Raw genomic sequence first — 16,068 nt, 5'->3', positions numbered from 1 at the left:
CTGGGTGGCTCAGTTGTTAAGCGTCTGCCTTCGGCTCAGGTCCTGATCCCAGGGTCCTGGGATCGAGTCCCACATCGGGCTCCCTGCTCTGCGGGAAGCCTGCTTCTCCCGCTCCCACTCCCCCTGCTTGTGTTCCTGCTCTCGCTATGTCTCTCTCTGTCAAAAAAATAAATAAAATCTTTAAAAAAAACAAAAAACAAAAAACAACACTGGTCATATTAATAATAGATAATAACAAGAAGGATCACCAATTATTTAGTGTGGTGGGTGATGCTTTGCAAACATTCTTTCATCTAGTGCAAACCTTCAAACAACCTGAGAGGTAGGATTTTCAGGGGTTTTTTTTGTTTTGTTTTGTTTTTAATTTTGACTTTACCCAAAAGACACCTGTAGGGGGCAGCGCATGATTAGACCTACATCTCTCTGAAAGTCCAGGCTCTTTCCTCTCTCTGAGGCTAGGCCACACCTTCCAACCTTCACAATTTTTAATCACATTCACAAAATAACTGATGTATTACGAATATTTTAAATTGAATCACCTTTTTATTTTATTTTTTTAAAGATTTATTTATTTGAGAGAGACAGAGAGAGCACAAGACAGGGGGAGAGGCAGAGGGAGAAGGAGACTCCCAGCTGAGCAGGGAGCCCGAGGTAGGGCTTGATCCCAGGACCTGGAGATCATGACCCAAGCCGAAGGCAGACACTCAACCATCTGAGCCACCCAGGCGCCCCACCTTTTTATTTTAAAACTTAAATACACTTAAAGAAAACTCACAGACAAGAAAAAGACATCCCCAACCCTCCTCACCCCAAAACACACACACATACATACAAACTGGCTTAAAAGTGAGAAGCTCCCGCCCAGGCAGGAAGGATGTCACTGGAAGCTGGAGGAAAGAGACCAGAAATGCTGGGGCAGAGCAGGGAAGTGGGCAGGGGCCAGTGAGGCCACTCTCCAAGCTGAGGAGCCAGGAATAGGCAGAGTAACTGTGGGGCTAGGTGATGGGCCAGAAGGAGCTGGAGGACTGGGAACAAGGATGAGGCTCCAGTCTGGTAAGGAGAAGCTGGGCCAGGGAAAGGGCAGGAAGAAAGGGAGACTGGGGGTGAGGGGCTATCAGCTGGGAGCTGAGGCCCAGGGCAAAACACTGAGAGGGGACCCACTGAAGGAGGCAGAGGCCTAAGGAAGGAGAAAGGCCTGACATGGTGAGCTGAGAGAATCAAAAGGCCTGAGGCACATGTCCCCACTGTCCCAGGACAGTCTGCTTCTACATGTGTCAGTCTGTGTCCAACAAGAGGAATCAATGGATCGTCTGTACACCACTTAAAATCACTTTGGCTATCACTTCCTGGGCAAAGCAACCCTCTACGGAAAACACTAGTTAATAAGCCACACTGCCTGAAACCAGGTATGTCTGCTCCTCTCCCTAAGTCTGGCAGTGCAGTCCAGCTTCTACCATGCACCCCCGGGGTGTCGGCGCAGAGCCTCCACTGCTAGGTCAACACCCAAGTTTTTCGGGAGCCTGCCTTACTAACATGGGCAGCCACCTAGACCAAAAGCACCAATGCATGCCTGAGTCTTACCTTGTGTAATGAATATCCTGACTCAAATATAATAGGAGGAAGCAAGAGGAGGAAAAACATATTTGGACGAAACATTTCTTCTTCCTGTAAATATAAAATGGGTATTTTCAGAAGCATGGAAATTTGTGTAGTTAAGAAATAAATCCATCAGTGAAGAGCCAAAGTAATTGTTCTCTTAGGCCCAGTGGAAACATGCAATGTTTAAAAGAGTACCTAATGATAAAACTAAGCAGCAGAGGAAACCAGAAAACATAATAAAACCTGCATTAAAAAATGTAGGACAAGTGATTTTAAAGGTGACCAGCATAAGAAACGGGATGAACTGCTTCCAAACACACAGTATATGCTCTTCATTTTTTTTTTTTTAATTTTTATAGAAAGGGAGGGGGGAGGGGTAGACAGAGAGGGAGAAAGAGAATCTTAAGCAGGCTCCACACCCAGCACGGAGCCCGAAGTAGGGCTTAATCTCACGACCTGAGCCGAAATCAAGAGTTGGATGCTTAACCAACTGAGCCACCCAGGTGCCCCTGCTTTTCATTCTTTACTAAGGAAAGAAAGTTAATTTTAATACAGAAAACATTTCAATTAAAATAGAACACTTTCAAAAATAAGTCCACAAATTGAAATTCTCTGGGAAAAAGTAACAGTAAGTCCTAAAACAATCCACTTGGAGGAAGAGTAAACCTTATACATGTTTAAAATAGCCCTGCCTTTTCTCTGCCTGTCACAGACAACTGTGCCATTTTCCTAAATCTGGGACTATGATGGAAATCTGACGCCCTTCTGACTTGGGACATGGCTATCAAGCAAGCCCCTTGCCATGCCAGAACATGGCCATTTTTAGAGGGATGACATAATAATTTCATTTTCTATATTAATACCTCTAATTGTTGAGGTACTGGGGGGAAAATTCATATTGGCCCTCAAATCCAAAATGACTGTAATACAAAGCCTACTTAATAACTGCAGTATTAATTAGGCCCTTTTTCATATGAAAGTTTTCATGCCACAGTCTTGACAGTCAGATTTCTTGTCAAAATCCCTATTCAAAAGAATGGCTAAGTGTATTCTTACAAATGTACAGCTGTTACCATAAAGACTAAAATAACATTCAAAGGCTCAAAATAGAAAGCAAATGATGACTTCTGAAAATGCCTTATTAAATCTTAAAATAACTGTCCATGCAACAAGCTCATGACTCAGACTGGGACCATGTGAAAAGAAATGGGCTGATCTCTGTTTTGTGGGGCAACCTATTCTCAGGATCTGTGCAGTGGGACCGCTATATAGATTCTTTTGGAGTTTCAGAAACTAATCCCCGACCCCACCTTGAGAAAAAAGAGAACCCACCTGTAGTGGGTTGCATGGTGTCCTCCAGGCTTAATTCATGTCCACCTGGAACCCCAGATGTGACCTACTTTGAAAATAGGGTCTTCGCAGATGTAATTAAGGTGTAATATAAGAATCCAGGTGAGATCATACTAGAATAGGGTGGGCCCTAAACCCAATGACAGTGTCCTTACGAGAGACAGGAAAGGACACACACAGAGAAGGAGGACATGTGAAGACAGAGATGAGAAATGGGTTACACTGCCATCACCAACCAACACTTGGGGACCATCAAAAGCAGCAAAAGCCAATGATGGATTCTCCCCTAGAGCCTGGATTTGCTCCCCAGAGGGAACATGGCCCTGCCAACACCTTCATTTCAGATTTCTGGCCTCTAGAACTATGGAAGAATAATCTCTGTGGTCTTAAGCTCCCCAGTTTTGGTAATTTGCTGCGGCAGCCACAGGAAATGAATGTCCCACCTTAAAGTGAGTGAACAGTGTTACAGAAAGATCCTAGGTTCCTTTTGGCAGCATCATCCCCAAAATGGTATGAGGTGATTTTAGATGGTACATGAGCAGTATGCCATATACCACTGATGCCCCAGATTGAGAAAGTCAGCCCCCTTTGATTCTTTTCCAGTCCCAATTAAGTCAAAGACACTGCAGGCTCGTGTGAGGGCACATAAAGCCTCTCTCCAATGTGCTGATCTCCCTTTTCAACAGAACAAGCTTGACCTCAGAGGCTTCAGGGGGCCTCTGCACTACTTTGTTTTTATCATATCTATTTATAAAAACAGTATTGGTTTCCCACAGTATTATAACCCGGTATTATAATGTCTCCTTTAAAATAAACATCTATAGTATGTATACCAGTGTTCACAGCAGCATTATCCACAATAGCCAAAAGGTAGAAACAGCCCAACGGTCCATCAACAGATGAATGGATAAACAAAGTGTGGTATATACCTACAAAAGAGTATTATTTAGCCACAAAAGGAAGGAAATTCTGACACATGCTACAGTATGAATGAACCTTAAAAACATCACGCTGAGTAAAATAAACCAGACACAAAAGGACAAATGTTGTATGATTCCACTTACATAAGGTACCTAAAATAGGTAAATTCATAAAGATACAAAGTAGAATAGGGGGCTACTAAAAAACAGACAATACTAAAAAAAAAAAAAGCAGAATAGACTGTGGGGAGCGGGGACTGGGGAGTAGTTTACTAGGTAGAGTTTCTGTCTGGGATGATAAAACAGTTCTGGAAATAAATAATGTGATGATTATACAACATTGTGAATGTAGCTAGCCACTGAAATATATACCTAAAAATAGCTAAAATGATACATTTTATGTTCTGTATATATTTTACCACAACCAAAGCCTTTAAAAAAAAAATTGTTACAAAAAATATATTTACAGGGGCGTTTGGGTGGCTCAGTCGTTAAGCGTCTGCCCTCGGCTCAGGTCATGAGCCCAGGGTCCTGGGATCGAGCCCCGCATCGGGCTCCCTGCTCCGTGGGGAGCCTGCTTCTCCCTTTCCCACTGTCCCCGCTTGTGTTCCAGCTCTCGCTGTGTCTCTCTCTCTCTGTCAAAATAAATAAATAAAATCTTAAAATATATATATATATTTACATAAAAAAGCAAGTTGCTTCAAGAAATAAATACATAAGTATATGAAAATACAGGTGGAAGGCAGGCCCAGCGGGACAGTCTGGCAGCAGAACTGCACGGAAAGAACACCAGGCTCCTTGTTTTTTTTGATCTCCCCTTGCTTCCTGCAGCACCCGGTTTCCAAACAGGTGTCTTGCTTCCTGCTTCGGCTTTCCACAAACACCTGTTCCTCCGGGAAGCCTGGCCCAACTATCCCGGCCTTGAAACCTCCCCCTTTTCTGAGGTCGAGCCCAGATCGCCTGGACGGCTCTCTGGGCACTTAATTACATTCACCACCCAACTCTGCTTCACTTGCCTGTACCATTAAATATACTACTATCATTTAACTTGGAAAGTAATATCCACTGAAAAATAAATTCAACAAAATTAAAGCATACAAAACTTGGAGGACAACCTCCCCTCCCCCACCCCCTGGCTCCCACTGCTCAGAACAAGGGTCACCAACTCACAGGCTCCCCAGGCCACAAAGCATTCCCCGAAGGAGCAGCTGCTGAATTTCTGTGGGGCGGCATGTGGGCCTGACGTTAACAGAGTTTCTGTTTCTTCAAGGGAAGCTAGAGGTTCAGGTTTTTATGTGAAATTTCCAGCATTTTATATAGATTTACAATATTTTAAAATAAAACAATTTTTAATTATTTAAAATCAGGTCCAATTTTGAGTGACTGATTTTAAATTAGATCAGTTAAATTTTGATTTAAATCAAAATGTGTTAGCAGGCTGTTATCTACACATCAGGCTGTATGCAGGAACAGAGAAAGGGTTACAGTCTGTGTCCCCTGCCCTGCAACTAGCCACTGTGAGAGTGATGAAATTTAACCAGTTGTAGTAGGCCAGAGAGATCATTCACAATGTGCTCCAGTGGGGCCTGCCCCGTCCCTTCCCCAGCTGAGGGGAGGTCTATGGTAGGAGGAGCTCAACATGTATTTTGAGAATCCATTTAATACATACAATATTTCCTGAATATTAATTATAACAGTTCAATTTGTGTTTTAGGTCAGACCATGTGGCTTGTTTTGCTACACTCTATAGTTTCCTAGGTAAATTAATCCTAGCACCTAGGAGCTGAATCAAAACAAGAGGGGTTTGAATGTGCTAAATTATAGCTACAAAATATTCTTTAATATTTTGAAATGAACCTTACTGCCCTCTACACAATTTTGCTACACACTTTTTAAATCTCTGTACTCAATATGGATGCAGAAGTTTTTTTGTTTTTTTTTTTTAATTTATTTGTTTGACAGAGAGAGACACAGTGAGAGAGGGAACACAAGCAGGGGGAGTGGGAGCGGGAGAAGCAGGCTTCCCGCAGAGCAGGGAGCCCGATGCGGGGCTCGATCCCAGGACCCTGGGATCATTACCTGAGCCGAAGGCAGACGCTCAACGACTGAGCCACCCAGGCGCCCCAAGGATGCACAAGTTTAAGTTGAAATTCGGGTTTCAGTTAGTCCTTATACCACAAGATGATGCCCGCATGCGGAGTACTATATGAACACGAGGGTATGAACACCCACACACTGAGGACAGCATGGTATGGTAGAGAGAATACGGAATACACAGGGCCAGCACATCTGGCCCTAAGGCTCAACTCAGCCACTTCCTAGCTCTGTGATGTTGGACATGTCTCAACCTCTCTGTGGTCACTTTCTTCATCTGTAAAAACACAGTGATGATAATATGTGGTCAATCTACCTCATGTGGTTTTCATGAGGACAACATGAGCTACAGTGTAGAAAGCATTCTGTAAGCTCTACGGTGCTGGACAAATCCGTTTTATCTTCAGCTGTCAGCAATAACCACTGATTGACGTTTAATGCTAATTAGAGACTTCCCCCAGACAGCAGCAGGTTATTCTAAGATTATACAAATTCAAATAATTTAACAAAACATGACACTGAGTGCTCCTATGTTAACCTGAAGCAGTGTGAGACTTACGTTTTTTCAAAAAGTCAGATGTAAAGATATCAACCCTAATCCAGTAGAATGTTAAAAAATTAATGGGACAATATAAACTTCACTGATAGTCAAGTAATGATAAGCCACCATAACTAACCATCAGTGTTATAAAATTAAGGACAATCAATAAAAATTTTAAGTATGTTAAAAAATCAACAGGTGGGCAAACCTACCTTCCAATTTGCCAATTTTTTGAACTCTATAATTTTTATAACTGCTCCCATGAGAATACCTAGAAGAGAAAATATAAAATTGAACATAATTTAAGATATGAGAAAGATTACTCAGGTTTATTATTCCAGAGAAACTATTATGTCTTTAAATGGCTTTTATGGATTTCTGCAAGTTTTATGCTAATAATGGAAATCAACGTGAAGTTCTGAGTCGCATCTCAGACAAGCATATGATAATAAAGTCAACAACAATGGGGCGGGGTGCATCTAGGAAACAAAAAGCTTGACAAAACAAGACCCAAGGATAGTCTGCTGGGCACAGAAGATTTAACACCTGTCAGTGTTGCTACATCTGCCCATCTTCAATGTGAAATGACAGCCCATGTGCTAAGTTTGCCCTATACTGCATAATCTTACCATTTTCAAAAAAGAATCCAAGATCGCTTTCTTAGATTCAGATGGCAGTTCTATGCAGTCTTCAGTTAGAGATAAAACCTCAATGCTAAAAATAACCTAAAGTAAAAATTCTGTGAAATTCCTGGAACAAAACAGACCATCTGAGTTCAGGCATGTTTCCTTAAGGCTGACAGGCTCATTACTCTCTCATAAAGAACCTACCAAAAATAATTCTCAAAGAAGCATCACGAGGACAGTTTATGATGGCTCTGTTACTCACTAGATAAATGATTTTTAACCCTGTTGACTCATCAGAATCACCATGGGAGCTTTTCATAAAAATAAAGACACCCGAGCAGTACTCCAGACCTACTAAATCACAATCTCTGGTAGGGGGTAATACAAAGCAAGCCTGAAGGCCACAGTCATAGACTCTTAAAGACAAAGCCTTCCCTCCCCACTACAGAGGAAGGAGCTTCTCCCCATCAACAACAGAAAGCCAGAAAGGCAGAAAGCCGAAGAAACACTTTGCTGGGTGGGGCGAGGAGATGATACTAGAAGAGAGAAGTTTATCAGGAAAATGAAGTGCACACTTCTGTGGGGAAGGGCGTTTCAGGTGAGAAGAGGAGATAAGTTTAACTTTATAAACCTCTGTACTATTTGAACTGTTACATATTATTAAAACAATAATAAAATTACTTTGAAAAAGAGACCAAGACAAAATAGATTTGGGCTGTAAAGAGTCAATGAACCTATTTTTGGAAAAGAAGTTGTCCATTCACTTGCCAGGTGGCATGAAAGCACTGATTCTAACCTCTCCAGATAGGGTTCCCCAGTTGCTTCTTTCTTTATCTTTTCAAATGGTGTATACATTTTAAGGACTTTTTAATACAATTTTTTATTAATCAAATAGCTCATGAATACTTTGTAAAATGTTATAAATAAGACAAAAGTCCCTTTTGATGAGATCCCACCCCCCACTCCCACCTTAGTTCTTTCTCTTCCTGCCCCCGGGGTTACCAACCATCTTGATAAGTTTGGGAAATATTCTACCAGATCATTCTCTATCCTCTTACATGTTTATATTTAACCACACAGTCCTGAGTGTGTGTTTATATAAAATTTACAGTACTGTAATGCATCATTCTACTACTTGCTGTTTTGCTCAGTGTTAAATCTTGGGAGATGCACTCAGGGATTATTACATATAGATCTGCCTCATTCCTTTGAACAGCTCTGCAGCATAGCATAAAAATGCCACACATTGAATAGATATTTCCCCAAAGAAGATATCCAAATGGCCAACAAGCACATGAAAAGATGCTTAACATCATTAGGGGAATGCAAATCAAAACCACAATGAGATAGCTCTTCACACTCCCTAGGATGGCTAGCATACAAAGACAGGAAAGCAAGCGGGGCAAGGGTATGGAGAAACAGGAGCCCTCATTCATACATCGCTGGTGGGAATGTACAATGGTGTGGTCACTGTGAGAAAACTGTTCAGCAGTTCCTGAAAAAGTAAAACAGAGTTACCATATGACCCAGCACAGAAAACAAATGCTCGTAACAGAAATTTGTACACGGCTGTTCATTAGCAGCATTATTCACAGTAGTCCAAAGGCGGGAGCAACGCAAATGTTCATCAACTGATGAATGAAGAAACAAAGTGTACATTCACACAATGGAATAATATCTGGCAATTTAAAAAAATGGGGCACTGATCTATGCCACAACGTGGATGAATCTTGAAAACGTGTTAAGTGAAAGGAGCCAGGCACAAAAGACACATATTTTGTGACCCGTTTGTACAAAACATGCAGGAGGGGCAAATCTATAGAGACAGAAATGGTTGCCTTGGACTGGGGAGGAGGGGTTTGGGGGTGATAGCTAAAGGGAATGGGGTTCCTTTTTGGGGTGATGAAAATTTTCTAAAATCGACTGTTGTGATAGTTGTACAACTCTGTGAATATACTAAAACCCACTGAATAGTACATTTAAAATGGGTAACTTGTATCATATACGAATTATATCTCAATAAATCTGTTATAAAAAAGGCCGCAGATTGTACAATTCCATTTATACAAAATGTATGGAATAGGCAAGTCTACGGAGACAGGAAGTAGGTTGGTGGTTGCCAAGGGAGGGGGGAAGGAGGGAATGGGGAGTGACTGCTAATAGGTAGAGGTTTCAAAAAAAAAAAAAAATAGGTAGAGGTTTCTTTTTGCAGTGATGAAAATGTTCTGTAATTAGATAGTGGTGATGGTTGCACAGTCCTGTGAATATACTGAAAAGCACTGAATTGTACACCTTAAAACTGTGAAGTTTATGGTATGTGAATTATACTTTAATTTTTTTTTTTTAAAGTCACAATTTTTTTAACCATTCTGCAAATGATAGCTGTCTCCAACCGTTTGCTGTTAACAGCGGTCCTGCAATGAACATGCTGGCTCTCGCCTCTTTGTGTAAGAGTGTTTCCTGAGGGCAGATCTAGAGACAGTGAACAGCATGAACATTTTTATCTCTTGAGAATGCTGCCAAACTGTCCTCCAAAGTGGTTGCACCGAGTTATACTGCTGCCCCAGAGCACTCCCACATCTTCACCAACCCTGGATAATCATCAGACTAACATTTCTGCCCCAGATGATGGGCAAGAAGTTGTACTTTGCATTTGCAGCTAATCTGCATTCAGTAATCATTCCTGATTACTAGGGAAGTTGAACTTCTCATGGTTTCAGAATTCATTTTTAAAGCTGGTGTTTTCCTGCTCTACTAAAACCTCAACTTTCTCTTTCCCTTGTAAATGTATAATACCATGGTTAATGCTTTTGTGATCCCATGTGAAGCAGCTGCATTTGAAAATCATTATTCGTAATTATCTATTATTATATCTATTGATTATAATCATAATTATTCTATTGCCTAAGCTTGTTTCTATATTATTATTTATGAGGCACTAGAAAGCTTTGTAGAATACGATGTGATGTTATTATTCCTACTGTTACTATTATTATTTGAGCAAGCCTTTCTAGATATCCTAGGACTAAACTATTGTGCAGTGTGAGATTGGCAAGCTACTGCTTTTCCTTTTGAGACTAAGGTTCCAAGTCAGGTCAAATCTATCTACTCTACAGGAGGAATTCATACCACACAACTAACCACCAGATGGAAATAAAGCCCTATTAGATACAATTTTGTACATTCTTACCAGTAAAAAGAATATAAGCATGTACTTTTGAGTTATAAATTTTTATCTTATTAAAAAAGCGCTACTGTATTAATATATTTGAAAATGTACACACAAAACAGAGACTGTAAAAGAGTGAGATTAAAAATAAATAGAAACTCCAGTTCTGACATTTTCTTCTGCCCCCAATGGATCTTGGTGCACACACCTCATCATGGACACCACTGGATTAATTCAAAACATCGGGAACAATTAATATTTATTTGTTGAGCCCCTTCTCCCAGGATTTGTCACTTTAAATTATTTCTAATCCTCAGAATACTTCAGGTAGGAAGGCTCAGAGAGTGGAAGTGGCCTGTCTGATGGCTCAGGGCCACCAAGTGACAGTGGACATCCCACCACTTCGTGATGCTAAGACAGGCAGACGGCACTGCCCAGCCCGTCTGCACCGCTGTTACAGACCCTCATCTGTCCCAGGGTGCCTTGCTGCTCTACCACCATCACTGTGCAATGTTCCTGATAATTGATGTTAGAGGAAAAATGCTTAAGATGTCTTAAGGATGATAATCAGGTTGCCAAACAGTATGTAGAACATGATCTTAATTCCCTTAAAAAATAGATACATACGTACATATATATATTTGCCCCGTGTTAAAAATAAACACACACACCCCTTATGTCCAGGCACTGTGATGTATAAAATACCCGCATTATTTTAGTTCATTCTCAAAACTACCCTGCGAGACAATAAACCATAATAATATAGATGATAATATTAATAGCCCCAGCTGACAGTTAATGATTACTTAGCAGGCAGACATTATACTAAATGAATTCTACGTATTACCCTGCTCAATATCTGCAATTCTAGGAAGTGAAGGCCCTGTCGTCTACACTTTACAGATAAGGAAACCGAGGCTAAGGCCCAGCATCACTTATCTAGTGAGAAACAGCAGATCCAGAATTGTTTAAGAATGAATTATTTTATCTTTATTTGATTATATAACAGATGCACATGGTTCAAAACTTAAAAGGTAGAAGAATACTCTGTGAAAATTTGAGTCTCTGGGCTTTTTTCTAGGCTTTTGCTATCACTGCCATTCCCATCTAAATAAATACGATTCCCCATGGGTGGGGGCATCCAGAGCATCCCCTGAAAGAGGGATTGTTGGGTCAAGGGTACAGGCATTTTTCATTCTCACACCGTGACGCTTGCCCAACTCCCTTCACTGGGCCCAACTGCATGAGCTGCCGAGAACGCTGGCTGCTAAGTGCTCACAGCTGTCCCCTACTCCAGAGAGGTGCCCTCAGCTGCCCAAAGGCACCTTATCAGGAAGTCGTGCCCACTCTGCATCGGTTCACAGCCAATGACTCACTGAGCTGGCAGTAGGAGTACAACCCCCTGGCTTTAAAGACGGACAACCAAAGCGTGGCTTCTTGCTCCAGGGTCTTCCTAGTGAGGCTCTGGCTGGGCTGAAACAGAGATTCAGCCCGGCGTTTGGCTCTTTCTCCTCCCCTAGTCTGGGTTCCTCCCTTCCTCACAGATATATTCATAAAGAGCACCCCTCCGTAAATTACCTGTCCCCAACCGTCTCAGACTCTGCTTTTAGGCAGCCAACTTAAGACCACTGGTTCCAGGAGTGGAGTGGTTCCAGGAAGCAAATTCGAAAGGTGCTGTGCTTCTGGGGTTGGATTATGCAGCAGCCAGTGGGCAATGAGGACCCCAGCGCGGTGGTAAAGTCCTGGTGGTCACTCACCTGGGACTGCCCTGGACTGCTAGGACTCCCTTGTGGCGGGCCAGGTGGGCACACTGGGTGGGAGGCAGCGGCTCAGGCAGTATTGCAGGGTTGGAGAGGGGTGGGGGAAACGAGAACAGTGGAATTGTGTGGTGCTTGCCGGGGGCCACTGATGTTTGGAAAGAGAAAATGACCAGGCTCAGGCAATCACCAACCTAAAAGCAAAGGGGAGAGTCAGAGGGCTTCCTTGGCAACATGTAAGTTGACCCTCATCACCTACAGCTGGAGGGCTTCTAGAGCTGAAGATCAGGCACGGGACTTAACCGCCAGAGGGGCAGATCTTCCGAGAAAGTTGAACTCAAGAAGGTCCATCTATACCTTCTCCTGCCAGCCCTGCTAAGGAAGAAGTGGGACTCTGAGACGTGGGGGAGTTATCTTGAGGAGATGCACACGAGCACCTTGAACCTCCAGATTCCTGTGGACCCTCTGGGCTGGGAGAAGTGCCCCCACCTCCCTGCTGGAATACAGAGCTCCCCAGGCTATTCAGAGATTACAAAGAAGCCCCAAATAAGTCAAACGCCTTCTGTTAATTCCTGCTTTCTGTCATAACCTAGTCCCAAAGGACCCAGACCATATGGACATTCCCCGGGACAATACACTGGTCCACTAGACTGTGGATATCATGTTAATCTGATATGACAAGAAGTGGCGAGTCAATGTCTTGGTGAGAAAGAGGCTTCAGAGGATAGAAAGTTTCAGGGGCCTGCCCACCGGGGAAGCTGTTAGGGGTCAAGTGGTCTGGAGTATGACAGGACGTGCCTCCAAGTAAAGCACGTTCCGCCTCCCACCAATGAGAAGAAGCGCAAGGCCTGGTAGGCCTCCTCCAGGTTTGGAGAAAACTACTTTAACCCATTTGCTGGTTTAGGAGGCTGAAAGTTTTGAGCGGGGCCCAGAAGAAAGGGCCCTGCAGCAGGTCGGGCTGCAGTTCAAGCAGCTCTGCTGCTTCTGCCGTACCAACTGGAAGACCCCACATACTAGAAGTATCTATGGTAGAAAGGGATGGTGTGTGATGCCTCAGGCAAGCTGCAATAGGAGGGCTGCTCAGCATAGATCCCTAGGGTTCTGGAGCAAGGTCTTGCCATTTGCAGCAGAGAAACTATACACCATTTGAAAAACACCTGGGGATAAAAACCCAAAGAGCTCCTGGCATGCTCTGGGGCCCTGGTAGAGACAGAGTATCTGAGCATAGGACATCAAGTGCTCATGTGCTCAGAACTGTCCCTTCTAAGAGGGGTTGCCATAACTACCCAGCTCTAGGCCCAGGTGGGCCCAGCAGCAACGCACTGTAAGATGAAAGTGTTACATTGCAGATCAGGCTCATGCAGGCCTAGAGGGCACAGGCGTGAACAGGCGCCCCAGGCCTCTGCGTCCGCTACAGCTGTATGTCAACACCTCTCTCGGTTCCTACATACGGCCTCGCTGGGAGTTCTTCATGACCAGCTGACAGGAGGAAAAACCCAAGCTTGGTTCACGGAGGATTCAGCCCGCCTCTCAGCTCGGCCACGTCAGTGTTTGTGCAATGGGCTCATGAACACAGAAGCTATGGTGGCAGAGACGGGAGCTGGGCAGGGGCTCGACAGCATGAACCCCTCACAGCATGGCTGTGCGAGCTACCGCCATTGCCGAGTGGAGGCCTGGACAGCCACAGAGACCAACACCTATCACCTGATGGGGTCCCATCCCTTGTGAAGACCAGCTAGCTACAGGACGGCAGCTCCATGACATCAGTGGAAAGGGTGGTAGTTCATCCTGACTGAGACTGACGCGTGTGCCGGCTGTATGTCCTTTGGCTAGCGCCACTGTCCGGGGCCCACAAGTGTCTGATCCACCAAAGTGGGGTACTGCGTAACAAGGTGTCAAACTAAGAGACTCCCTGTATGGCAAAGAAGGGGCAGCAGTGGGCATGTGACCACGGACTCCACATGGTCCTATACCACATACCACCCCATGCAGAAGCTGCCGGCCAGCCAGAGTGGTACGAGGGTCTCTCAAAGAAGCTGAGGCACCAGCTTGGAGAGGACATCCTGTGAAGGATGGAGCTCCTGCCAAGGATGCAATTTACTCCTTAAACCAAGAGCCGGGGCGCCTGGGTGGCCCCGTTGGTTAAGCGTCTGCCTTTGGCTCAGGTTGTGATCCCAGAGTCCTGGGATGCAGCCCGCATGGGGCTCCCTGCTCAGCAGGGAGTCTGCTTCTCCCTCTCCATCTGCCTCTCCCTCACTCCCCCCTTTATGTGCATGTGATCTCGCTCTCTCAAATAAAAATCTTAAAAAAACAAAACAAAACAAAACACCAATGGCCATTATAGGGCGGTACATGCCCAAGGGTAAGCGTGGGTACAGAGAGCACACAGTGGGTAAAAGTAGGAGTCGCCCCACTCAACATCATTCTCAGGGACTCACTTGGGACCGGCAATTCCTACTTGGGGAATTTCTGCTTCCTTAGGCTGAAACTTTCGGCTCAGGGGGTCGAAAGGTCCTGGCTCCCAGAAGGTGACATTTCCCCCAGGGTTCACACAGTAAGAGTTACAATGGCTGCTGCCTGGTCCCTTTGGGCTCCTTGAGCCAAAAGACCAGCAGGCCTAGAAAGAGGTTACCATACTGGCAGGGATAATTGACCCCGATCATCATGAGGAGGTAGACCTGCTACTTTATAATGAGGCAAAAAGGAATATAATGACTTACTACTTATGTAATACTCTTTTACCCATAAATGATTTTTTGGAAAATATTTTTAGCACATTTCGGCAGCTGTAATTATAGAATCAAGTTATATTATCATAAGGTAATTTTGAAAATCCAATCCTTGATTCTGCCACCTATTCGAAAGCAGATACCTCAAAGATACTCTAATTAAAAGATGGGAATCTGTACCTCACGGCTGTTTGTTTTCTGGGGAAAGCCTGTTTTACATGTTTTGTTTTAAAGTAGCTCACATTATTCCTTTTTCCACCATAGAGGAGAACATTTAGGTGGTGAAAGAGGAAATTCAAGAAGTCAGCCCAAAATGCAGATGTCAGAATACAATTATTTAATAACCTTTCATGTTTTAAAATTTAGCCTATCTCCCTACTCTGGCATAACTAGGAGATTTAAGTATAAAATCCAACCTACGGATGATAAAATTCTCAACTAAGAGAAGATGACCATAAAACTAGGGAAGTCCAAGCAAGACTCCAGGAAAAAGGAGGAAGTTATTCCACACCGAGCACACATTGAGTTCACAGAAGTAAAAGAGCAACAGGCGTTCCAAGGAGACCTCGTCACCTCTGACCTGTGTCCAGGAACTAAGAGTCTGTGCTAGCACCCTTCCTTGGAATGCGACAGCCTCGAAAATCCTGAGTCTAATTTAATCATTTTGTCTGACAACCAATTTTGGCCTCTGCCTCTAAGACAGCTACTCTAACACCAACAAATGAATGCCTATTTCTTCTCTAAGAAAAATCAAAGCAGGGGCGCCTGGGGGCTCAGTTAGTTGAGCAACTGCTTTCAGCTCAGGTCATGATCCTGGAGTCCCTGGATCGAGTCCCGCATCAGGCTCCCCGCTCAGTGAGGAGCCTGCTTCTCCCTCTGACCCTCCCCTTCTCATGTGCTCTCTCTCTCTCTCTCTTATTCTCTCTCAAATAAATAAACAAAATCTTCAAAAAAAAAAAAGAAAAAGAAAAATCAAAGCACCTCAGATTCAGGGAGAGTTCCTCGTGAGACACTGTTAGCTGTGTCAGCATTAGTTAGACTTTAATAGTCTAAAAAGGAACGGAAGCTGTTATAGTTACAGCTAGGATTCTCACTTTGTCTAAAAAAAAAGAAAAAAATTTTTTTTTTAGAACTTAAGTACAATTAGAATATCATTACTACATCTGTTTTTTCCTGAATTACTTTTAGTCAATAACTCAGGAACCGAGTGATTTTTCATCATTTTCCACTCAAAACCCCCATTGACACAAAGAGCACTAAATTAAAAAAATTAAAGTCCTTTA

General features: G+C 43.4%; 1 protein-coding gene across 7 annotated transcripts in view; it reads right to left on the bottom strand.

Moving 5' to 3' along the window:
* The window catches only part of SLC9A8 (solute carrier family 9 member A8), a 79,442-nt gene that overhangs the window by 49,880 nt on the left and 13,494 nt on the right, over positions 1 to 16,068 (bottom strand). For 6 of the 7 annotated variants that reach the window (XR_008506944.2, XR_010405921.1, XM_045885947.3 and 3 more), the window contains exons 4-5: positions 6,717 to 6,775; positions 1,582 to 1,665 (exon numbers count right to left, since the gene is read on the bottom strand). Coding sequence is in view for 5 of the 7 variants with exons in the window: in XM_045885947.3 (XP_045741903.1) it covers positions 1,582 to 1,665; positions 6,717 to 6,775 (143 nt within the window). In the remaining 2 variants the exon portion in view is untranslated. Of the gene's footprint in view, positions 1 to 1,581; positions 1,666 to 6,716; positions 6,776 to 12,056; positions 12,251 to 16,068 lie in introns of all 7 variants that reach the window. The other variant, XM_064573336.1, reaches the window with a different exon arrangement.

The sequence above is a fragment of the Mirounga angustirostris genome, unplaced genomic scaffold (genome assembly GCF_029215605.1).
Source record: "Mirounga angustirostris isolate CCGP_5_RB_7025 unplaced genomic scaffold, mMirAng1.0.hap1 SCAF_10, whole genome shotgun sequence".
Lineage (NCBI taxonomy): Eukaryota > Metazoa > Chordata > Mammalia > Carnivora > Phocidae > Mirounga > Mirounga angustirostris.
Note: the sequence above shows the minus strand (reverse complement) of the source record. Positions and strands in the feature narration are given on the sequence as shown.